At 48.0% G+C, this 23,585-nt stretch overlaps 2 protein-coding genes across 16 annotated transcripts in view; both read right to left on the minus strand.

Annotated features, from left to right (window-relative positions):
- The window catches only part of ZDHHC18 (zinc finger DHHC-type palmitoyltransferase 18), a 28,192-nt gene extending 27,041 nt beyond the window's left edge, over positions 1-1,151 (minus strand). The window contains exon 1 of one of the 3 annotated variants that reach the window (XM_044770118.2): positions 716-1,151. In XM_044770118.2, the coding sequence (XP_044626053.1) occupies positions 716-1,038 (323 nt within the window). In that variant the 5' untranslated portion in view covers positions 1,039-1,151. The remainder of the gene's footprint in view (positions 1-715) is intronic. The other 2 variants (XM_044770119.2, XM_044770120.2) reach the window with 2 other exon arrangements.
- A 7,528-nt stretch (positions 1,152-8,679) lies between these two features.
- Positions 8,680-22,160, minus strand: PIGV (phosphatidylinositol glycan anchor biosynthesis class V). Of its 13 annotated transcripts, none has more exons than XM_044770114.2 (5): positions 21,914-22,160; positions 20,669-20,753; positions 18,793-18,927; positions 14,376-15,506; positions 9,979-12,746 (listed from the first exon to the last, which is right to left on the minus strand). In XM_044770114.2, exons 3-5 carry the CDS (start codon positions 18,868-18,870, stop codon positions 12,465-12,467), a joined length of 1,491 nt encoding a protein of 496 aa, XP_044626049.1. In that variant the 5' UTR covers positions 18,871-18,927; positions 20,669-20,753; positions 21,914-22,160; the 3' UTR covers positions 9,979-12,464. The 13 variants fall into 13 exon arrangements, with proteins under 13 accessions (XP_044626051.1, XP_044626049.1, XP_014710454.1 ...); XM_014854968.3 differs by having other exon boundaries at positions 18,793-18,932; XM_014854966.3 differs by lacking the exon at positions 21,914-22,160 and adding an exon at positions 21,707-21,766 and having other exon boundaries at positions 18,793-18,932.
- Positions 22,161-23,585: the final 1,425 nt, after the last annotated feature.

Below are 23,585 nucleotides of genomic sequence, written 5' to 3' on the forward strand. Positions count from 1 at the left end.
ATGAGAGGACCCTAGGGGGACCCTAGACGGAACGGAGAAGATGGTTTGGAACTTTGTGGTGGGATTATATAGCCAAAGGACACGGAAGAAATTCAGAAGTTTTGTCTGGATGGGCTATAAAAAAAGATGCCTCAAGGGGTCAGAAAGAACCTGGGGAGTGGGCAAAAGACAGTCCATGGGATAGGCAAGAGTGAGGGGATCTATCCAAGGAGCAGGGGAGGCCTGGGGGGCAGATTCTAAGAGGGTAGAGAGGATGGGGGTCACGGAGGGGCATGGGAGGGTGGTGTCCCTGGCAGAGATTGGCAAAGGCTGGGTGCCAGGGAAGGATGGGGGTGCCAGTGCGGGGCCAGAGAGGATGGGGTGGCTGGGAGTGGCGGAGGCGACCAGCATAGATAGCGTATCCAAACAGGCAAGGGAGGACCGGCAGAGGGGACCAAGGAGGACGGCTTAGAGATATGCGAGGAGATTGGAGAGGCCTGAGGGCAGATTCTGAGAGGCAAGGGAGGATGCAGGCCGTGGAGAAGCAGGGAGGGGAGGGTGCCTGGCAGGTGCTGGGAAGGGTGGAGTGTCCCGGAGATGGGAGAGGACGGGATGCCCAGCAGGGGACCAGAGGGGCTGGAGTGCCCATCATGGGTGGGGAAGATGGGGTACGCGGCAGGGAGCGGAGGGGATGGGGGCCTGACGGGGCGGGGACGGGGGTCGCCGCCGAACTCACTCGAAGACGAAGAAGAGGACGGTGGTGGTGAGGATGAGCAGCAGCGTGAGTGCGAAGATGCCGCCGTGGCCGGCCAGCATGAGGCGGCCGCCGCAGTAGAAGCGGTTGCGGCCCGGGAACACCTCCCACTTGCGCCGTGGGCGGCGGCCGATGCTCCCGCTGCCGCTGCCACTGCCGCTGCTGCTCCAGCGCGGCGCGGCGGCGGGCGGCGGGGGCCCGGGGCCCGGGCCGGGGGGCGCAGCGGGGCCGGGGCGGCACGCCCCGGGAGAGGAGGCCGGCGGGGCGGCCCCGGGGCTGATCTGCTGGTACTCGCAGTCCTTCATGCAGCCGGCCGCGGCCTCAGCTCCGCGCCCCGCGGGCCGGCCGCGCAGCACCGGGACCCGGGCCGAGCGGCGGAGGTGGCGGCGGCGGCGGCGCGCGGCGCTCGCTCTCTGGGGGCGGCCCCACGGCCCCGCCCCGCCCCGCCCCCCTTCCCCCTCCCCCCCTCCCCCCCCCCCCCCGCCCGGCGAGGCCTCCCGCCGCAGCGCCCTCTCCGCCTGGGCCCGGGATGGCGCTCGGGCCCCGCGGCCCCGTCCGACCTGCTGCAGGGCCCTGGGCAGTCCCTGCCGCCCCCCAGCTGCCCTGGTCCCTTCTGCACGATGACGGGGCGGCAGATTCGCGCCCGAGGGCTCCTTCTGTTCTTTTGCAATCAAACCATTAGTTGGGCGGCCCCTGTGTGCCGGGCACTGTGCCAAGCACCGAGATTCGCGTGGTAGACTTCGTGATCTGCTTCTGGCCATCTGTAATTCCAGGGCCCCGCTTCACCCGTCTCTGAGGACTGACTGGACAGGCATTTGGCAAGGCAGGCAGGGGTGGGGGTGGGGACACAATCGGCTTTGAAAGCCAGGGGCCTGTTAACCACTGTCTTGAAGTTCCAAGTGCCAGTGGGTGTGTGTGACACATCCTCTGGCCTCCCTCACCCAGCTCTGTGATTTGAATCCAGACCCAGGGTTTCCTAGGTGTCACCTAATGTAGGGTGGATGCCACAGGACCCCAGTGTTTTTCAGGAATTCTCAGTCTATTTGTTTTCTATTGGTATGTAACAAATTACCACAAATTTAGCGTCTTAAGACAACACAGGTTCCAGGTCAGGAGCCCCCAGGGCAGCTTAGATTAGTCCTTTGCTTGGAGTCTCAGAAGGCTACAATCCAGGTGTCAGCAAGGCTACATTCTTACCCGGTGACCCAAATGGGGAAGAATCCACTTGCAAGCCCATTCAGGTTTTGTTGGCAGAATTTATTTCCTTGCGACTGTATGAGAGAGGGCCTGTGATTTTTGCTGGCTGTCAGCTAGAGGCCTCCCTCAGGTTCCAGAGGCCATCTGCTGTTCCTAGAGGTTACCACAGTTCCTTGCTGTGCCGCCTTCTCCAGCATGGCTGCTTGCTTCATCAAGCCCACAAAGGAGAGTCTCTAGCTCCAGTCTGCTGAGACAGAGTTTTCATATAACTTATTATATATGTAACAGGAGGGACATCTCATCACTGTTGTCGTATTCTATAGGTTAGAAGCAAGTCACAGGTCTCAGTGGAATTTGAGAGGATCAGACAAAGGTGTGAATACCAGGAGGCAGGAATCACTGGGGTCACTTTAGGGTCTGTCCACCACACTGGGGTTACTGGAAAACTGAAGGAAAAGTATAGGAAAAGAGAGAGCTGGAGACTCGGATAGGAGAGAGTAAGAAAAGAAGTCAAAATACATGATGCAGAGGGGTAGAAAGGCAACAACAGTGACCTCAAGGACCACTAATTGTTACACATGCCAAAGGCTGCCCAGCCATACTCCTTTGTACCAAAGATTCTGGATTTGATGAGCCTGCCCTTGGAGTGAAGCACGTTGTGGGTTTCTTCCCCTCTTGCTCCTTGGCTGTGGACATACTGGTCCCAGTACAGATTCCTGCTGTCCCACCTCAGCTGGCTCCTCTTGCAACCCTACACCTTTTCTTTCTTCTTGTTTTACAGAAATCAAAACTATCCTGCATCATTTTCAGCTTCCTTCCTCTCTTCCTCATAATTTCTCTCTGTTTGCATCTGTCCTTTCCTCTCATCTTCAAGATGTGGGCCTCCTGCCCATGGCCAACCCTCCACTCATGTCCTGTCTCTCTTCCCGTTCATCAAGACTGCAAACACATGCTCGGTTCTCCTCTATCAATTAAAAAGCAAAGCTAGACTAAAAAGTCAACACCAGAAACAGCTTTCCATATTTGGCTACCTCCTCTCTCTAGCTTCAGGTTAATCTTTTTCTCTCTCCGTAGAGTCATATTAAAGAGTAGCTAGCTCTTCCTTGTCACCTATTCATTTCTTAACTTTCTACAATTTGGCCTCTGTCTACATCACTCCCCTAAAACGTCTATCTTAAATGTCACTAGTGATCCATTTAGTGTGGCATAAACTACTCATTCTCACCAGTTCCCACAGTTAGCAGCCTCTCTTACAGATAGGTGTGGTCAAGTGACTTAATTCTGGCTAATGGAATGTGAGTGGAAGTGACAACCTGGCCCATGAAACTCCCAGGTGCTGATGTTTGCTCTCCTTGCCATCTGCTAGCAGAATGGAGGAGACTCTGAGAACCTAGAAGAAAGTCAAACCGGCAGCCCCCATTCCAAGTTTCAGGGTCCCACTCATTCTCAATCACAGGAAAGACTTAGTAAGACTGAATTCAACTGATGTCATTCTGCAATATACACACTATTTTTGCTTTATTTGCAGCAATAAGTCTGGTAGCTACAAGAAATAAGAGATTCTTTATGGCTGTCATGGAAGCTCTATGACTCTATGACCATGACTTGAGCTGAGAGCTTGTCATTTTCTTTCTGCAAGGACTCTGCTGCAGTCAGAAGAATTCCTCCCATACCAGGTCCCTGTAGTCCTCATCACTGCAGTCAACTGCAACAAGCACTTGGGCCCCCAAACCAGTGCTCTACTTGGCACTTCATCACAAATAACCACAGGTGATAATTTGATTAATCATGATGCCACAGCATGCCATGGATTAGTAGCATCACTTTTCTCATTGGCAAGGAGCTTAGCACATCCAAACCCAATGACACAACCAAACCCATTCCCTAATCCCATTTTTTGAGGTCTATTTCCCAAGGCCTCTCCTAGTACCAATTTCAGGATCAGTCAGGGCCCAGTCAATGAGAGAGAAAACACACCAGTCATTGGACAGAGAGAATTTAATATAAAGAATGGTTAAAATGGTTAATTAGGTATAAAGTTGTTAACTAGATAACTGAAAGGGTAAGAAGAAAACTCTGAGATATCATGAAGACAGCAACAGCAGGAAGCATCTATAACTCCTAGGGCTAAGAGAACAAAGGGAAGAGCTTGTTATTACTAAAACTTAGAAACCTAGCAGAGGGGCCCTACAGAGCTGCAGCTCCGACCTCCCAGACCGGTTCTGGCGTCAGTGTCTCTGCACTTGGAGGAGGGACCAACGCCTCTGAGGAAGGGGTGTTACCGCACTGGTGCTGGTGTCTTTGATTGGGACACCATGAAGCTAGTTCTGCAATTGTTAGCAAAAACTGCAAAGTGGATTCAGCTGCTGCTACAGGCAGGAACTGCTGCTGAGGGAGTGAAGGAGCATTGCTAGGGTGACCTCACGGGAACAGGAAGCAAACAGAAGAAAGGAGCCTTGTCTTCCTCCTCTGGCCTCACTATCTCCCTCTAGTGGCCATTATTGGCAGAGCTAAACCTAGAGCCAGCTGACGAAGCAAAAGTGCGATTTGCAAAGCTCCAGGATCTTCCAGTGCAAAATAGAAGGGTGGGTTGGAGCTAAGACAATAACTTAATAACTAGTACAGGTGCCTTTATAAAGTATTAGAGGAAAGAGGTGAACTTAGATGAGAATTAGCTCGTGTTCAAGCAGCGATGGAAGGGAAATAGAGAAAGCCCAGAGATCATGGGCCTTTCACGGTTGGAAAAGCTGACTGCTTCTGGACAGCAAATAGTATGAGATTGGAAAAGGTCTTGGACAAAGATGTGCAAGATGTGATCACCTCTAAGGCAAATATCAAGTGAAGAGTGTGGCCTTCCCACTTATTTCACACAACTGCAATACAACCATTATGTTGAGAGTGAGGCAAGAGGGTGATGAAGCAAATAAATATTTCAGCTTGAGAATTCTATCTAGAAAAGAACTTGAGTGTGGTTAGTGTCATATAGATCTGACTAGAAGCAAATAGAGCTGAAATCTATTGTGTTAATTTTATGTGTCAATTTGGCTAGGCCATGGTATGCAGATACTTGATCAAATATTATTCTAGATGTTTCTGTGAAGGTATTTTTTAGATGAGATTAACATTTAAATCAGCTAACTTTGAGTAACAGAGATTATCCTTCGTAAAGTGGGTGGGCCTCATCCAATCAGTTGAAGGCCTTAAAAGAAAAAAGATTGACTTCCCCTGAGAAAGAGTGAATTCTGTCAACAGACTGCCTTCAGACTCCAACTGAAATATCTGTTCTTTCATGGGTCTCCAGCTGCTGTCCCACCTTGTAGATTTTGGTCTTCCCAGTCTCTAAAATCAAATGAGCCAATTCCTTAAAATCAATCAATCTCTCATATATACACACAGACACACAGACACACACACACACACACTCACACACACACATATACATCCTATTGGTCATGTTTCTCTGGAAAACTCTGACTTATACATCAAAAATGTTTTGAGGTAATTGTACTGCCAAAGAAACTATGAGCTCAAACTAAAAAAGCCTTTGACTGCCTAAAATTTATATGAAATCTTAAGGGACCTTGAATAGCCAAAATAATTTTGAATAAGATGAATAAAGTTGGAGATCTCACACTTCCTGATTTCAAAACTTACTACAAAGCTACACTGAACAAAACAATGTGGTGTTGGCATAAAGAGAGACATATCGACCAATGGAATAGAATAAAGAGCTGAGAAATAAACCCTCTCATATATGGTCAAATGGTTTCGACAAGGGCTCTAAGACCAGTCAATGGGGAAAGGACAGTCTTTTCAACAAATGGTACTGGGAAAACCGAATATTCACATATGTAAGAATGAAGTTAGACCTTGATCTTATACCACATACAAAACTTAACCCAAAATGGATAAAATATCTAAACATAATAGTTAAAATTATAAAACTCTTTTAGAAGAAAACATAGGGCAAAAGCTTCATGACATTGGATTTGGCAATGATTTCCTGCATAAGACACCAAAAGCACAGGCAACAAGAAAAAATAGATAAATTGGACTTCATCCAAATTAAATGCTTTTATTCATCAAAGGACACTATCAACAGAGTGAAAAAGCAACCCACAGAATGGGAGAAAATATTTGTAAATCATAAGTCTGATTAATATCCAAAATATATAAAGAACACCAACAACTCAACAACAAAAAAAGAAACAACCTGATTTAAAAATGGGCAAAGGACCTGAATAGACATTTCTCCAAAGATATACAAGTGGCCAATAGGCACATGAAAAGATGCTCAACATTACTAATCATTAGGAAAATGCAAATCAAAACTACAATGAGATACCACTGTACACCCACTAGGATGGCTATTATTAAAATAACCCCCAAAACAGAAAATAACAAGTGTTGGTAAGGATGTGGAGAATTTGAACCCTTATGTATTGCTAGTGGGAATGTAAAACGGTGTAACTACTGTGGAAAAAGTATGGAAGTTCCTCAAAAAATTTAACATAGAATTATCATATAATCCAGCAATATATACTTTGGATATATACCCAAGCAGGAACTTGAACAGATATTTGTACACCAATGTTCATAGCAGCATTATTCACAATAGCCAAAAGGGGGGAGCAACCCAAGTGTCCATTGACAGATGAATGGATAAACAAAATGTGGTGCACACATACAATGAAACATTATTCAGCCTTAAAAAGGAAGGAAATTTTGACACATGCTATAGTACGGATGAACCTTGAAGACATTATGCTAAGTGAAATAAGCCAGTCATAAAAAGACAAATATTGTGTGATGCTACTTATATGAGGTACCTAGAGTAATCAGATTCATAGAGACAGAAAGGAAAGTGATGGTTGCCAGGGGCTGAGGAGGGGGAATGGGGAGTTACTGTTGAATGGCTATAGAGTTTCAGTTTGGGAAGATGAAAAAGTCCTGGAGATAGGGGCCAGCCCCATGGTGTAGTGGTTGGGTTCACCCATTTTGCTTCAGCGGCCCAGAGTTCGGGGGTTTGGATCCCAGGCACAGACCTACACACCACTCATCAAACCATGCTGTGGAGGTGTCCCACATACAGAATAGAGGTGGCACAGATGTTAGCTCAGGGCCAATCTTCCTCACTAAAAAAAAAAAAAAGTTCTGGAGATGGATAGTGGTGATTGTCACACAACATGTGAAGGTACCTAACTCACTGAACTTTACACTTGAAAATGGTTAAAATGGTAAATTTTATACTACATATATTTTACCACACACACACAAGCCTTTGGCTGGCCAAGGTTTAAAATAACTCTTAGGCCCCTCTGCTTGCACTAGCAGGAAGTGGGCTGTGAAAGCTGCACATTCTCCAAGGTAGTCATACTCCCTAAAGCCCATCTCAGATACGGCCTTGAAGGATAACCAACAAGCCAGAGGGCACAGCCAGGAGCCATGAAGAACAATAGACAAAGGGGTCCCTCCTAGAAGAAATCAGGGTCTAATCAAGGAATGCCCCCAGCCCCAGGGAAGAGGGCTTTGACATGTCTGACTGGTGGGGATTCAGAACTGCTTTGGTGGGGCCTGCCGGGTGGTGTGTGGTTAAGTTCACACGGGCTGCTTCAGCCTGGGGTTTGCAGGTTTGCATACTGGGTGCGGACCTACACACTGCTCATCAAGCCATGCTGTGGCGGCGTCCCACATACAAAACAGAGGAAGATTGGCACGGATGTCAGCTCAGGGACAATCTTCCTTAAGCAATAGAACTGCTTTGGACCAGTGACTGTTGCACATCTTCCATTCTTTCCTTTTCTCAATAGGAGTTAGTATTGAGGTTACCCACTTCTTACCCTGCCATTTGTGTTTGTGGGGTACAGATAACTTGTTCTTTTAGTTCATAACTCACCATAAGGAATGCTATCTGCAGCTGATTGAGAGATGTGGAGCTGAATTTAGTGACTGGATGGGATTTGGGGGTATCTCCCTTGGGAAGGGGTGGGAGTGCTCTGTGAGCAGACAGACAGACTGAGGCAGACTGCAACACACAAATATTTGTGTTGTCTTCTTTCTAAACCCACTGCCAGACTTCACTTCCCAGTAGGGTTGCCAGACTTAGCAAATAAAAACACAGGATGCCCAGTTAAATTTGAATTTCAGATAAACAACGAAGAATTTCTTAGTATAAATGTGTCCCATGCAATATTTGGAACATAATTATACTGAAAAAATATTTGTTGTTTACATGAAATGCAAATTTAACTGAGCATCCTGTATTTTATCTGGCAACCCTACTTCCCAATCTCCCTTGCAGCTACATGTGCCGTGTGACTGAGTTCTAACCAATGGTATGAAAGTGCATCTCTTCTAGGCCTGGCCCCTTAAAATCTCTCAGAAAGCAGAGGACTCTGAGCATCTAGAGGAGGGCAGGGTCACAAAATGGAAGAAGCCATGGGTCCCAATGACTTAGTGGCACAGGCCTCCCTCCCCAAACCTGCACTAAATTATGATGTAAACAAGAAGGAAACTTTTACTGTTAAGCCACTGAGTTTTGGGAGTTGTTTGTTATAGCGGTTAGCCTACCTTGAATAATATCCCTAATCCCTAAATTCAATAGCTTTTTTCATCCTTTCCTTAACAGCATATGACCCTGATAACCATTTCTTTCTTCTTGAAGTTCTTCACCAGATACTATTTGTCTCTAATCCTTTTTTTTTTTTTGAGGAAGATCAGCCCTGAGCTAACTACTGCCAATCCTCCTCTTTTTGCTGACGAAGACTGATCCTGAGCAAACATCCATGCCAATCTTCCTCTACTTTATACGTGGGACGCCTACCACAGCATGGCTTGCCAAACAGTGCCATGTCCGCACCTGGGATCCGAACTGGCAAACCCCCCGGGCCGCTGAGAAGCAGGATGTGCGCGCTTAACCGCTGGGCCACCGGGCCAGCCCCTCTAATCCTTTAATGATAACGATCATGATAATGATAATAACATAGCTCCCATTCCTGAAGTTCTTACTCTGTGCCAGGTGCCGTGCTGGTGCTTTATCTAGCGTCTCGTTTCATGCTCATAGCTACTCTGTGTGGTAGATGCTATCACTCCCATTTTAGAGAGGAGAAAACAGGTTTAGAGAAGTTGAGTCACTTGTCCAAGGTCTGACAGGCCCTCATTCTCTCTCCACACTGTTCCTTTGGACAATCCTATCTGATATCGCGGCTGCTATCATTATCCTGTCCGTGTGGATGGCTCCCTGACCTCTCTCCTTGTCTCCAGTTCCGTATTTCCTGGCATGTGAACGTGCTGATGGCATCGTAAACTCAACATGTCTAAAACGCAGCTCTTCCCTTGTTAGTACTGTTCTAACCACTTTTCATTTAATTCCCGCAACAACTCTATGAGATAGACAATGTTATTCATATCTATGGGTAGGTAATGTCATCTACATTTTACAGATAAGTAAACTGAGGCTTAGAGATTCAGTATCTAGCTCACATCTGCACAGATAGCACACAGTAGAGCTGGGCTTGGGATTATTTCAAGACCTAGATCTCAATAACGACAATTCCCCAGTTCTACTCAAACTGTGCTCTCCTTTTGCTCTTCCATTTGCTGCTTCCTATACTGATTCTCTGCTCTTAACTTTCAAATCCTACCTGTCTGTCCTTCAAAGGCCATTTCCCCATGAAGTCTTTTCAGGTATTCCACAGTGGAAGGGATCTCCACCTCGTGCGAATTTACAGAGTACTTACTATGTACCTCACTTACCTTTTCCTAAACATACAACTTTAATTCATCCTCATCATAATAAGTCCAAGCAGAGAGATAGAGAGCCTGGAGTTTAAATATCCCTTCATTCCCCAGAATTTATCAGTTTCTATCTTGATTAATGTTTCTGTTTCTGCTAGCAACTCTATTAGTTATTTGAGAATAGGAGGCACAGGGAGTCATCTTTAGGCCCCTACAGTAGGCATTAATAAACAATTACTGAAAGAATCAATCAATTTCAAATCCCTGGAGCCTGCACTACATTTTTAGATGAAGGTGAGAGGGTCTGTTCAAGAAAAGAAGTGATTTTTTTTCCAGGGGGACTGGTAAAGACATGTCAAATACTCCCTCTCCTCCCGCCTTCATTAAAGAACAAGAAAGCGTCTACTTCTAGGTATACGAAGCGTCTGGTTTCTGTTTTTAGCTGGGTCTTAGAAGGAAATGACTTTTCTCTGAAATTGTAGACGCCCAACCCAGCTGCAGCATTGTTAGACCTCAGGGTAAACAGGAAGCTTCCTGCCTTGGGCCCTTCATGTCCTCTCCCAGACTATTAAAGACTCTTAATAGGATGGTAAAAGGACAGCTGCTGGCCATAAAATCAGCCCATTCCTTAGCTCCTTAGAGAAGAGCAACTAGCTCCCCAAGGTCAGAGAGAGAACTGTGTCCATCTCTGGGTTACACTAGTTCTGTCCACTAGCTGGGGTCCTCTGTTACCTCCTCTATGATCGACTGTAACCAGAATAGTCTTTGCAGAATACCAGAGTGATTTAGTTCCTTGGTATTAGGTGAAAGGATGGGATTCCCATTTATAGGGTTTCTGGTCCTTGAAATCACTTGTTTCTGGGGGTGATGAGATCTAGTGTGAAGGTTAAGCTAAGATGGCCAGAGCAGTGAAATCCCCTGTGGAGTCTGAGTCACCTCCTCCAGTAGGGGAACAATCAATCCTGATTATTCCCCAAAAAGAGGCAAAGAGAAGCCATGAGAGCAAAGAACTAGGGCTCCTGCCTCTGCAATAAAGAGCTGAAACAGGACCTCAACTCTTCCTGCACACGAGGTGGAAGTCCCTGGATTTGCAGCTGTTGGTGAGGAGGGAGGGGACAGTTTCTGCCAACTGGAGGGACACTAGGGCAGGGGTGATTATCTTTTGCCAAGAAGGGCACTCGGGTGTCTTGGCAGAAGGCAGAGGGCTGCCCTGATCTGTGTGTACATTTTCAGAAGCATTTGACTCTGGATCAAATTCTCTCAGCTGTGCTAAAGCTGGGACGATGGATGGGAAATGCTTACTGGCCAGACTGACTAGAGGCTCCAACAGAGGGTGCTGGGGCTCAGCCAGGAGCTTCCCTTCAGCTGGCAAGTGTAGCTTTCTGTCATGGTCAGAGGGAGCGTGTCAAAATTCCCATTCTCAGGGCTCTCCAGACGCTGCTTATGATGACCCATCTATTTTGAAGTTTCTGCTTCTTGGAATTTTTGGCTCAAATGGGGAATGAGTGGCAATGATGCAGAACCTCTGACCTGGCTCAAAGAATGAGCAAAAATAGCTGAATGATCTTACTCCCTTTACAGTGATGGGCTCATAACCAAATGGGGGCCAGGAAGATACCATTTCATTCAACACTGGACTTATCTACAATTTATCAATTCATGCTGCCAGGTTGGCTCCTCTGACCCATGTGTACCAATTCAGCAAGCACAGATACCAGGGCACAGCAGGAAACCCAATCCCTGCTATGACCATTTAGCTGCCCAGCACAGGTTTACTTATGCAGGACAAGGAGCCTTATTTGCCAGGTGTCACTGCTTTCCCTCATTCAAAGGAAAAGTCACTGAAGTTACTCCTCAGAGTTGCACCTGAGGAGGGAGTGAGTTTTCTCAGTGCTGAAAGCAGGGGAACTGGATAGTTTCTCCTAAAATCACGTGTTTGAGCCTCTACATAAGTGTTTAGACTGGGATGATTCTATTGTTTAAGGCAGCTCTTAAGATCTTAGAGCAGGGAAGGACCAACAAGAGATTATATGGTTCACCTCCCCACCTCCCAGTGGAAAAATATCATTTCCCCTAGTTTCAGAAGAGGTAACGAAGGCTCTGAAAGCTCTCCTAAGTCACACAGCTGGTAAGCAGGGTTTTACCAAGAGGACTAGAATCCAGGTTTCCTGCCTCCTCCTGCAATGTTCTTCTTATCATGACTTTTTCCACACAAGCAATTTGTATTATTTTTAAAAACGTAATTCATTGCATGTCCAACCTAAAGTTGTTTAATTTGCATACCTTTGTAAGATTTTTCATATAAACAAATGAACAAATTATGAAAAAAATCTTCAGAAATGTCCCCTTTAGAAACGAGGGTACTTAGTGCTGCTGCCGCACTGCTCAGGCCTCTGACATTGAGTGTGGACTAGGACCAGCCTGTCAGCTAGAGCCTTTCATGAAATTTCCACTTAAATAATTTACATTTAAATTTACATGTGGGTCAGGGGTAAGTTTAAGACTATTTCTGCTAAGCTTGGTTGACAAGACAGCTCCAGGTGTACTTTAGACTTGGAATAAGATTTCTTCACTTACAGAGAAAATAGTTACTACCCTAAAATTTGCCACAGCCAGGACCAGAAAGGGCTCTCTAGTGGCTCACACTTCTCCCATTCCTAACCAAGCTCCAAAGAGAGAGAGAGAGGTTCTAACGGACAGAGTAAGGATACCAGGGCAGCGCAGGCAGTCCCAGTGGGTATTTGCACTTTCAGACCTCTGGTTAAGCCTGGTTCAAGCTGTCCCATGAGACTCCAGGTCATGTCCAAGGCAGGAAGTTGCAGTGTAGGAGTAGTCCCAGGAGCCAATAAGTCAGGAAGTAGCCTAGAATGCATCGTGTGAGTAGAGAACAGGTTTTCCAGTTGCACAAAAGTCCCATAATAGAATTTCTGGGGACCTTTTGTCCTGGTGGGGGGTCCCCTGCATGAGGCTTCCACGGTACAGTCTCTAGGGATCTCAGCAGCGGCTCTTGATCCTGGAGCAAGTGAGCTGGAAACCAGTACACAATAGGAGTGGAAGAGCCCAAAAACCTGGTGAGAACCTGGAAATCATAAGAGGGGGAAAACCCATACATTTATTGGAATGTCACTGCCTCAAACTGGACCAGCCCCAGGCTGGTTGAACTACAGCCCCATGACTAGAAATGTCTTACCCTAGAAAAAAAATTCAGCAGAGCTTAGGATCTGCCTTATAAAGCTGTACGTGAACCCAACCAAGCGACCTCAATGTTACAGGTAAACATAGCTGTGGACTAATTACCACAATAATGGGCCAATCAATACTAAAATCTTTATGGGCCTGGACTCCAAACTCTAGGATGTGACGTGGGGCTTTGGGAACCTGAGGTGGTTCCCTCATCCCATGAGAGTGGCAAAGTAGAGGGAACGGGGGCAGGCGATCCTATGGTTCAACGTGCTCCCTCCTAGGGGAGTTCAGAGCCAAGTCTCCAAATGGCATCCCTCATCTAACCTGGAAACTCTAAGCTTTGCTGGCACTCACACTACTAGCTAATCCAGTTACAAACACAGAATGCCTACTTTCTATTTCCCCTGTGCCTCTTATTCACACATCTCAGAGCACTTTACAAACAGCCAATGTGTGCCTCCAAGAGGCAGAAACTGCTAAGGAGTGGCCAGATGGAGACAAAAAGATTTCCTCGGGGTTATGTTGCAACTGGGGCCACAGCCGGGAACAAAAAAATCGAATGTATGATTAAACCCTTCCTATCCCTCTCTATCCCTACCAGCACCCAGAACATTGCACAAGATATCTCCTCTGAAAATTGAGCACCTGCCAGAGCTCAGAGTACCTCAAAAGTCAATATTCAAAGTAGATATTCTGGGTCTAACTGTATATTAGGAGAAAGTCACAGAGATATCCTCTGTGCCTATTCCTATGTCTCAGTCAAATCAGGTCCTTTCAAAACTCTCATGTCTTTGCACGTGCCCTTCCAGTGGCCCAAAATGTTCTTCTGCTGATTCTTAAATGGAATTCCTTCTTACTCTTCAGGACCCAGCCTAAATATGTCGCCCTCCTCAACTCCTTCAGCCAGTTAGCTACTTTTTCCTCTGTTCTTCCACAACTCCTCTTCCATCCTACTGTACTACAATTTTATCTGTTAAATGTCTGTCTCTGGGGCCAGCCCGGTGGTGCTGCAGTTAAGTTCACACAGTCTGCTTTGGTGGCCTGGGGTTCACCAGTTCGGATCCCAGGTGCAGACCTACGTACCACTTGTCAAGCCATGCTGTGGCAGGCATCCCATATATAAAGTAGAGGAAAATGGGCACAGCTGTTAGCTCAGGGCCAGTCTTCCTCAGCAAAAAGAGGAGGATTGGTGGCAGATATTAGCTCACAGTTAATCTTCCTCAGAAAAAAAAAAAAAAAAGATTGGCAACAGATGTTAGCTCAGGACCAATCTTAAAAAATAAAATAAAATAAATGTCTCCCCATTTTTACCATGAGATTCACTAGGACAGCAATCTTGTCTTACTCAGTTCTATCCTCAGTGGTCTGACTCATGGTCTGGCACAAAGGAAGCCCCTAAATAGTTGCTGAATGAATAAATTAGGTATAGGTCACTCAGAAGGGAGAAGTTAGCACTCTTCCCTGTCCCTGGCCAAGGGGTTTTGCCTGTATTCACACCGTCATCCCAGGCAGGAATCTACCTCACCTGAACATGCATGCACAGACTGCCAAACAGCAGCAGTGCTGCAGCATGGACCAGGTACACGAACACCCGAGGACTGAGGAATCCAGGATCAGGCTTCTCTAGGGTCTTATTGTTCTTGCTCCTTTGCAACCCAAGTGTAAGGCAGAGCCAAGGGTAAGTGGTCACATATGTCCAAGTAGCCCAGGCAACCAATATAGCCACTGGTGTAGCCAGGAGAAAATTGGGCAGCTGCTTGAGTTCATAGTATCTCAAAAAACCAACATTCCAGTAGATATCCTGGATGTAGCTGTATATTAGGGGAAGACTCCAGGAGCACCAAGGTGGCTCTTTTCCCTCCACAGTCCCCACGGTCCGGTAGCCCTTGTCCACAGCTAACTGCAGCAGGGGCTTAGGGATGGGGTGGGCTGAGCCTGGCAGACAGAACTGGGTATAGGCGTAATACTGAAAGAGGGCAAAGGGAAGGCCAAGTGCAAGCACTGAAAGGAACACAGAGCCCATTAGCTTCAAGAACTGTCTCAGAGGATTCAGTACCATGAGAGAAGAGAAAAAGCCCCGGCACTGAGAATGGACGAGGAAGCCAATGTTGACCAGTCCGTTGGAGCGTACAGCAGTGGTAAGGGCAAAGAGGAGTCCACTAGTGCAGCTTCGGCCCCTTTCCAGCTGTCCCATGGCACTGAATGTGAGGAGGGCAAACAAAGCTTCTGAATAACCAGCCGCCAGGAAGACATTGGCGGGGCTGAGGCAGAAGAGAAGCGCTCCGTAGAAGGCCTGGCGAGGACAGTGCAAAACCAGACAGCCCAGGTCATGCAGTGCGACTGCAGCCAGCACGGAGAACAAGGAATTGAGCAATGCTACTGAGATTAAGAGGCAACTCCGTAGGCTCAGTAACCCCTGCAGAGGTCTCAGCAGTTCAGTCCCCACCAACAGGGCCAGGGGGAAACCAGGGAAGAAAGCAAAGTTGTGCTCATACAAGTAGCCATGTTCAGCAATGAACAGGAAGTGTTCAGCATCCCAGTGCGACAGGCCACCCAGAAGACCTTCCACTAGTTGGTCCACAGAGCCTGAGGGGGCGAGGCGAGGAGGAGAGAAGGCTTCTGCATGGTGATCTGGGATGATGGCATTGAAGAGAGCCTGTGGGATGAAGGAAAACCAGGATTTGGGTTGACCAACTGGAAGAAAAGAATTACCATTTAATAAAACGAGGAAGAACAGACTTGGGGGAGAATCAGGAATTCACTTTTAGACTAGTTAAGCTTGAGTTGGACATTCTAGTGCAGAGGTCAATGAGGTAGTGATACGAGACTGTGGGTCAAGAGAGCGATCAGGGCTGGAGATATAAAGTTGGGAGTCACAAGTGCATGCGCGGTATTTAAAGGCAAGAGACTGAATGAGATCACCTATGGAGGAAGTGCGGGATAGAGAAAAGAAGAGATCTGAGGACTGGGCTTTGGACATGCCAACATTTAGAGGAGACCTGAAAGAGGGTGAGGATCCAGCAACGAAGATAAAGAAGAAACAGTCAGTGAGGTAGGGGGACAACCAGGAGAGTGTGGTATCTTAGAACCAAGTCAAGCAAGGGAGTGATCGACTCTGTTAAAAGCTGCTGATAGGAAAAGTAAGATGGGACTGAAAACTGACCACTGGATTTAGCAATGTGAACGCCACTGGTGACTTTGACAAGAGCTATTTTAGTGGCATGGAGGAGAGAGAAGCCTGCCTAGATCTGGTTCAAGAGAGAAGGGGAGAGGGGAGGCAGTGCATACAGACAACTATTTGGAGGAATTTTGCTATAAAGAGGAGGAGAGAAAAGGGACAGTATGTGAATGAATGACAATGTTGGGTCAAAAGAAATCTTGTGGGTTTTTTTAAGGTGGGAGATAAAAGTTTGTGCCAAGGGGAATAATCCAGTGGAAAGGAAATCACTGAGCATGCAAGAGAGGGAGGGGAGAATTGCTGGAGCAGGCAAGAGAATGGAATCTGCTACCCAGGTGGAGGAGAGCCTTATAGAGGAGGAGAGACAGTTCGTCCAGCCTTTAGTAGGGAAGGCACAAAGGTGCAGATGGAGGTACGCCAATGGATGCGTAGGAGCATGTGGAAGGTCAGGTCTGATTCTTCTATTTTTCTGAGTTTTCACTCAGGAGAAAAAATTGGGGAAAAGGTGTTAGAGACTTGACCAAAGAGGAAAACATGCAAAATAAGTCATCTATGACCTTCGTTCTCAAAATAGGCTGTGCAGTGGAATCATCCATGAAGTTTCAAAAATACTAATGCCTGGGTCCCTCCAGGCATTATTTAACTGGTATAGGGTACAGCCTGGGTGATGAGATTTTTTTTCCTTTTTTTTTTCTGAGGAAGATTCAGCTTGAACTAAAGTCTGTTGCCAATCTTCCTCTTTTTGTATGTGAGCCGCCACCATAGCATAGCCACTGACAGACAAGTGGTGTAGGTCCATGCCTGGGAACTGAACCTGAGCCATCAAAGCAGAGTGTGCTAAACTTAACCACTAGGCAACCAGGGCTGGCCCAGTGAGATTTTTTTTAAGCCCCTCGGGTGATTCTGATATGCAGGAAAATTTGAGAGAATGGGTGGGTGAATGGGCTACAGGAATACATTAAGATTGCCAGGTAGCACTAAGGACTTACTTGGGTTAGTGATCTTGAATAAAGAGACTAGTTAGTACAGTTGTGTGTTTTTCCCTGGGCAGATGCAGGTGTGGAGTAGGCAGAGATTAAATTTAACCAAGGTTGGGCTTTTGTGTTGTGAATAAGACATAGGAAGAAGGGAGTAAGCGAGTTGTGCGTGTATGCACAGTGGACCATGGCAACTAAGCTGGGTAAGAAGGGGAGCTGAAGCCATGAGGGGCAGTGAAATGGTGATAGAAAGAATTGATTTTAAGTCCCGAGGGGATGGAAGAATTGTTAGAGCTGGAGTACTAGAGGGAGTGAGCTGGAAAGAAAGGAGATAACGGTCAGATGTATCATCTTTATTAATATTGAAACCACCAAGAAATCAACAGTAGTGCTGGAAAGAACAACAGTGAATCAGGAACTAAAACCTTCAAGGAAGGAGCTGTCATTAACAGAGATGACAGCAACAATGAAGGGTAACTGGGGATATAATCTGATAACATGAGCCTTACAGCTGGAAGGGGTGGGACGATAATGAAATAGCATTATTGTTAAATGTCTTTTTGCCCCATTAGACTGTCAGCTACTTAAGGGAAAAGAGACCATGACTTTCTATACTCATCACCTAGCATAGTTCTCAGAACAAAGCAAGCACTTCATAAAATTTTGGTGCTTGAGCGAACAGTCTAGAGGAAACATACTCGTTTCTGATCACCATCTGAACTAGAACCCAGCTGTCCTGGTTCCCTATTCCAGATGCCAATTCACAGTATTGCTCTGTTGGTTCTGCCAATCATTCAGCTGATACTGGTTTCAAAGCCATCAGCGAGTCAGTTTCCCCGGTCTGACATTAGGAGTACAACCCCATTTTTAACTCTTTCTCTTTTTGGTCAGTTTCTTTATCAGACCACTTCAAACAGTGAAAACAAATGGGACAGGAGTGACAGTCACAGATAACAGCCCTAGTCTCCAAGTCCAAGACACTTTTAACTAAACCCGGGACTCAGCAGAGTCTGCTGTGCCTCCTATAGCGGGGGAAGAGAGAGGGAAGGTTTCCACAAAGGAAGCAACTATGGGCCTCAGAGAGAATGGTACACAAAAGTATGCTAATGTGACATCCCTCGAGTGTTGACGTACATTCAACAATAACACATACTGAGTACCTACTAAGCACTGTGCCAGGCAGCAGATATAATTCATATCTACGTGAAGTTTGATTAAAATATGTATCAAGGGCAGCCTGGGAGGGGGAAGGAAGTTGCAAAAGGGCAAACACATTCTGAGGGTGGTGTGTGGGTGAGGCGGCAAGGGGAGATACCTGGGGGAAGCACAGGAGACACTGCTGACTAAACGAATATACACAGACGGTCTCAGGACTGTGTCACCTCTCTCCCACTCAAAGGCCTGAGACAGTGCTCAGCTCCTGGTAAGGGGATCCAGGGCAATGCTCTGAGCTGTCATACCCTAAAGGAACCTCTGGTTACAGAACCTCATGGTCTGTTAGAAAGACCACTAGCTCAAGAGTTAGGAAACCTGGGGTCTGATTCTGGCCCTTCTCTAACTTGCTACGTGACTTTAGGGAGGCCATTGAATCTTTCTAGGTCTCTGCTGCTTCATGTGGAAAACGAGAGATAAATAGATCCTGTCTAAGATTCCTGCCCACTTTTCACTATAAAGTCTAGATCTATATGGTTCAAACCACAAGCAGGGGCACACCTGGGAGGTGGAAAGGAGATGGTGACTATTCTTAGGGCCAATGGCATGTTCAGGACAAAAGATCAGAGACTGACCTGCAGCACCAGAGTGAGGACACGGCAGCTGATCGCAAACCTCAGCACCTCTTTCTGGGATGGGTCCAGGGGCCACATCCTCTGACCACCAGGAGTTCAGTGGTGTCACTGCTAGGGCTGAGTTCCCTCAGGTCTCTAAACTTCAAAACGCAAGAAGGAAATGTCACACATGAGCCAAAAGCAAATTCCTGAAAGCATTCTTCACAGGAGACTCCCCCTTCAGCAACACTATGGCAAACTTAACCAACTGCCCAGATGAGGGAAAAGCATTTTGAAGGCAGATGGGACCACTTGGTGTCCCTCCGAAGCACTGTAACCTTGCCGGGGAAGTTCCACACAGACAGGCACAAAACTGGAAAGCCAAGCTCGCAGAAAATCTTTAAAAGCCTGTTGACTGCCCCTACGCAGGAACTAAAGACTTGGGTTCAAGTCCTGGCTCTGCGACTCACAAGTTCTCGTTTAGTCCTTCTGAGCCTCAGTTCTTAATGTATAGAATGGGATCAGGCTATTTTGCCTGTCTCACAAAACTGTCATGATGGTGAAATGGACTGAAGCGTGAGGAAGTACTACCAAACCTATATTGTGGTTGCTATTATTTGATGTGTGCCCTTTTCCTCTTGCCCAGAATAATAAACTAGGTCCCAAACCAGAGTCCCCAAAGTGGGGTGTAGAAGTGAACTGGAAGACCATAATGACTACACACTCCAGTTTAGCTCTCTGATGTGTGTTCAGCTGGTCTGTTAAATTAAGTGGAGAAGGAAAAGAAAACCACTGCTCAGCAGGACTTCAGCCAGCTCACACTGCTAAAACAAACTTAGGGGGGAGACAGAGTCGACTACTAGAGATGCAGAAAACTGTTATTTCCCACCTCTTTGTTGGAATGGCAACAATGCATAAACAACTGCAAAGCCATTCTGAGGCAAAGAATTCACTTTAAGGCTTTTTCTTTTTTTTTACAATTCCTTGGGCTAAAAGTAGTAGTAATGGCTCCTAGAGAACCAGTCTGGGAAATAAGAAGGAAGAGCAAGAGCATCAGAGGCAGCTCATCGATGTGGGGTGAGGAACTATCCCTTAAAGGAAAAAATATTTAAAGTGAGAAATTAACAGGGAAGGCTGGAAGACTTTTCTTTCTGCTCTTATCGGGCTAATCTGTACCAAACCTTTAGATATCACTTGTTTCTGGAATTCTTCTCTGACCCCCGCTAGACTGTGTGGTATGCTCTCATTGCACTCGGCCTTGTCGTCTTTATTGTCATTGCTTATTTAAGTTGCTTGTGAACACAGGGACTTAGTCTACCTTGCTCCCAACTATACCCCCAGGGCCCAGCATTACAAACGGGCATTTTAAGCCTGTGTTCTGACTGGGTGGAAGTGGCAAGAACAGGATATAGCCTCACTAGTTCACTGGCTCTGGATATAAAATCACTGCTCCAAGTATTCCTCCCACCATATCTCATGGTAACAACAACACGACAAAGTCACAGAAGCCACAGGAAAATAAAATATCTCCAGACAGGGAGCAAGATTGGCCAAGAGCAACAGTACCCTTTCTTGAGCACAAGGGGGCGCGTGCTGCTCACTCCATCAGCAGGAGGCCTGGAGGAAGGGAAGGGCCACCGACGCCACACCGGTTTGCTCATCAAAATTCAGTTCAAAGGCAAGCTTTGGAAAACCCCAGAGAGAGCAGCGGTGGTTAGTGAATCTACCCAACATTTCCAACATCTGACTCGCTCAATCGAGAAGAATCGTAGAAACAGGCACAGCCAACCTCACCCGCTGCTGGTTGTCTATCCTAGGGTGAATTCACTTTTTCCCTTTCTTCACTTCCCACCCACATGCAGAAGAGAAGTTGGGAACAGAAAAGCACTTAACCCACCTCTGCCTCTTCACCAGGCTTCCATTCTTCCTTTCCTCTCTCCAGAGTCAAGCTCTAGCCCCAGCGACCACAGGAGACTGGTAGCCTACAATTAGTTTACAGGTAAACCGAGTAAAGACAAAATAAAGCCAGTGAGTTCTCCCTCTCGGCTAATTGCGGACCTCACTTCCCAACAACCCCTTTGCGAAATCACAGACTCTCTGAGCTGGCAGAACACTTAGAGAGCAACTGGTCTTACACTATTTTCCCGTGAGATAAATATGCCCCAGAGAGGTGAGTAATAAAAATCTCCATAGTTTTTACATGAGAGATCTCTTTAGATCCTGTGAGGCCGGGATAATTACCATCGCCATTTTACGGATGTGGAAACTGAGGCTCACTGGGGTCAAGTGACACACTCAAGGCTTTATTTAAAGAAAACGTCTTTTTTTCTTTTTTGTTTCTGAAACCTCATGATCTTCCCACCAGCCCTCACCCGGGGCAGAGCCAGGACTACAACCCAGGTCAGCCGGTACTGGTCCAACGACGGGGCATGCTCTTGCTGGGGATGCTTAGGGCAGGGAGGGCCCTATCTGAGGACACAGGAAGCCTGCTGAATGGGAGCCCTGGTCCCTGCGGGTCAGATTAACACCCTCTGTGGGGTGGGGAAGTCGCTCTGACCCAGGGTCCTCAGGGCCAGAGGCCGCATTCTGCGAGCCCAGCCGGGTCCGAAGGCGCTCTAGCCCGCTCCTTCCGGACACAGTCCCAAGCGGGGATCCGGCATCTCCTCCACAGCCCAGGGGCTACCCCGAGGGGCCGGCGAGGCCCGGCCGGGCCCCAAGGCCGGAAGGCAGGGGAGGGCGGGAGGCTGGAAAGGAAGAGGCGGCACCGGGAGGCCGCTATGGCGGAGGGGCGGGGCTCCCCGCTTCTCGGCGGCCTCCGCCTCAGCTCCCTCGGCCTCCGTTTGACAACTCCCTTCCCCCCAGAACTCCAGAGACCCCAGGCAGGCGCCGGGTCCTCAGCGCCGGCCGGGCTCGACCTCCCAAGCAGGGCCCGAACCTCAGCTCCTCCATCCGGGGGCCCCCGAGCGGCCCGCGCCTGCGCACTGGCTCCGCCGGCGGCCGCCCCGCCCCGCTCCTGCCCGGATTCGGAGCCGCCCCGCCCCCTCCGCGGCGGCCATGTTGATTCCAGGCGAGAGGGGCGGGGACCGCGTAGCCCCAGGTCTCTGCGCCCCTCCGCCTTGGCACCTTCCCGCCCTGGTGACACCTGAAGAGTTCTCGCTCGCGCTTCCCGCTCCTTAAGCCTCCTCTCCCGCCTTCAGTTAATCTGCCGGGGCTGCCGTCTCAGTGCTCTTGCCCCGGCTCCGTCCCGCCAGCACCCACTGAGTTCCCGAGGGGTGCCGAGGCTTTGGGGGTCGGGGCAGCCCCGCGGCCTCTTCGCAGAAGCCGGGGCCGCGCTTTCCCTGCTGTCAGGCAACGACAGCTCAGCACAGGGCACACAATGCTTGTTCTCTGAATAGAAAGAAAAGCTTTCTTGGGGTTTCTGTGGCCAGCGGCGGCGCCCTGCGTCCTGGGTGTGAAGAAAGTGGGGGATCCCCCTGACTTTCCCCTCCTTCAGCTACCAGGGACCTTGGGTCCTACTTCAGTCCTCAGCCCAGCTCAGGTGGCTGATGAGGATGGCGAAGGCAACTTCAGAGGACGCCCCCCCAAGGACTCCTTTCTCCTTCCTCATTGAAGCAGTTTCTCTCGTAGGAAGTGGGGCCAAAAAAGAAGAAGAAGAAAAAAAAGAAGCTAACTCAACAAAACCGTCTGTTAGGGAGGAGCGGCCAGTTGGTACCCCTGTAACGGAAACTGTTAGAAGAACTTTGCACCCTCCTTAAAGGAAATAGATAATAAATCCTTCTCCGTTGGTGGATTTCTCCTTTCTCAGGATTCCAAAGCCTGCGGTTTCAGTTATCTGCCCTCCAAACGGAGCTGGGGTCTGGGTTAGCCTCTGGCCACAGCCCTGGCCCAGGGAGGGGTTTATCTTCTGCAACAGCTACTAATGTGGGTGGGAACAAAGAAATGGTTGCTATCTCTCCAGGCAAAGAAAACGAGCCCACATCAGTTCTGCGGGGGGCCAAGGACTGTGTCTTTCCATTCTTTATAACTCATTTCAGGCCCAGAGTCCTAAACTGCCCTCAGGTATTTGTTGTGTGCAAGGTGGATAAAGTATAAATCACATTTTGGTCATTGTCCGCTGGAAGAGAAGGGGGAAAAATGGAGTTTAGAAGACTCTTCCCCCTGGTTTTTCAGGGACACATGCTTGTTCTCAGCTCCAGAGGCCTGTGAGTGAATCCAGAGGCAAAGCTGCAGGGCACGCTCGGGACTGGGGCCTAAGGTCGTGGCTTGAAGCTCTACAAATCCGTGATGCTCCAAGCAGCCCTCTGTTTGCAAAGACAAAACTGAGAAATGAACTGTCCTTCCTTTGTGAACTCACCAGGGAAAAAGACATGCCTTCTTAAGGTTCCCTCTGTCCACACCAAATTCCCTCAAAAAATCTATTTGTCACAAAGGGTCTCTTGTGACAAGTCAGAATGTTTTCCAGAAGTTCAACTGTCACCCTGTAGAGGTAGAACTTTGTCCAGATCTTCAGCTCTACTTTCCTGCAATTTCTCCCTCCTTTCCTTCTCTGCTACTCACCGCCCTCCTCTTCCGCTCTGTTTCCTGTTTCATTTTCTGGCTCCTGCTCCGATGGGAAAACAAGGAAGCCGAGAATCTTGGGCTCTCAAAGCCCTGGCTTGTCAGAATGGAAGAAGACTAGGTGGGATGGGAGGGGATTCTGGGCCTCCAAGGCTGTGAGTAAGGAGTGGAGGAGTCAGCTCTCTCCAGTCTGCTTTTAGAGTCTGTAGCTAAAATGGAGCCTGCATGTACACAGGGAGCCAGCTGAGCGACCAGCG

The sequence above is a fragment of the Equus asinus genome, chromosome 5, assembly GCF_041296235.1.
Source record: "Equus asinus isolate D_3611 breed Donkey chromosome 5, EquAss-T2T_v2, whole genome shotgun sequence".
In the NCBI taxonomy this organism is placed as follows: domain Eukaryota; kingdom Metazoa; phylum Chordata; class Mammalia; order Perissodactyla; family Equidae; genus Equus; species Equus asinus.

What these genes read in the sequence shown, in the direction of transcription:
- PIGV (XM_044770114.2), bottom strand. Translation starts at nt 18,870, where the DNA reads ATGTGGCCCCTGGACCCATCCCAGAAAGAGGTGCTGAGGTTTGCGATC. An exon ending in TCCTCACTCTGGTGCTGCAG is followed by an intron (nt 15,507 to 18,792) that starts GTCAGTCTCTGA and finishes TTCATCCCACAG; the next exon opens with GCTCTCTTCAATGCCATCAT. An exon ending in GTCTGTGCATGCATGTTCAG is followed by an intron (nt 12,747 to 14,375) that starts GTGAGGTAGATT and finishes TATGATTTCCAG; the next exon opens with GTTCTCACCAGGTTTTTGGG.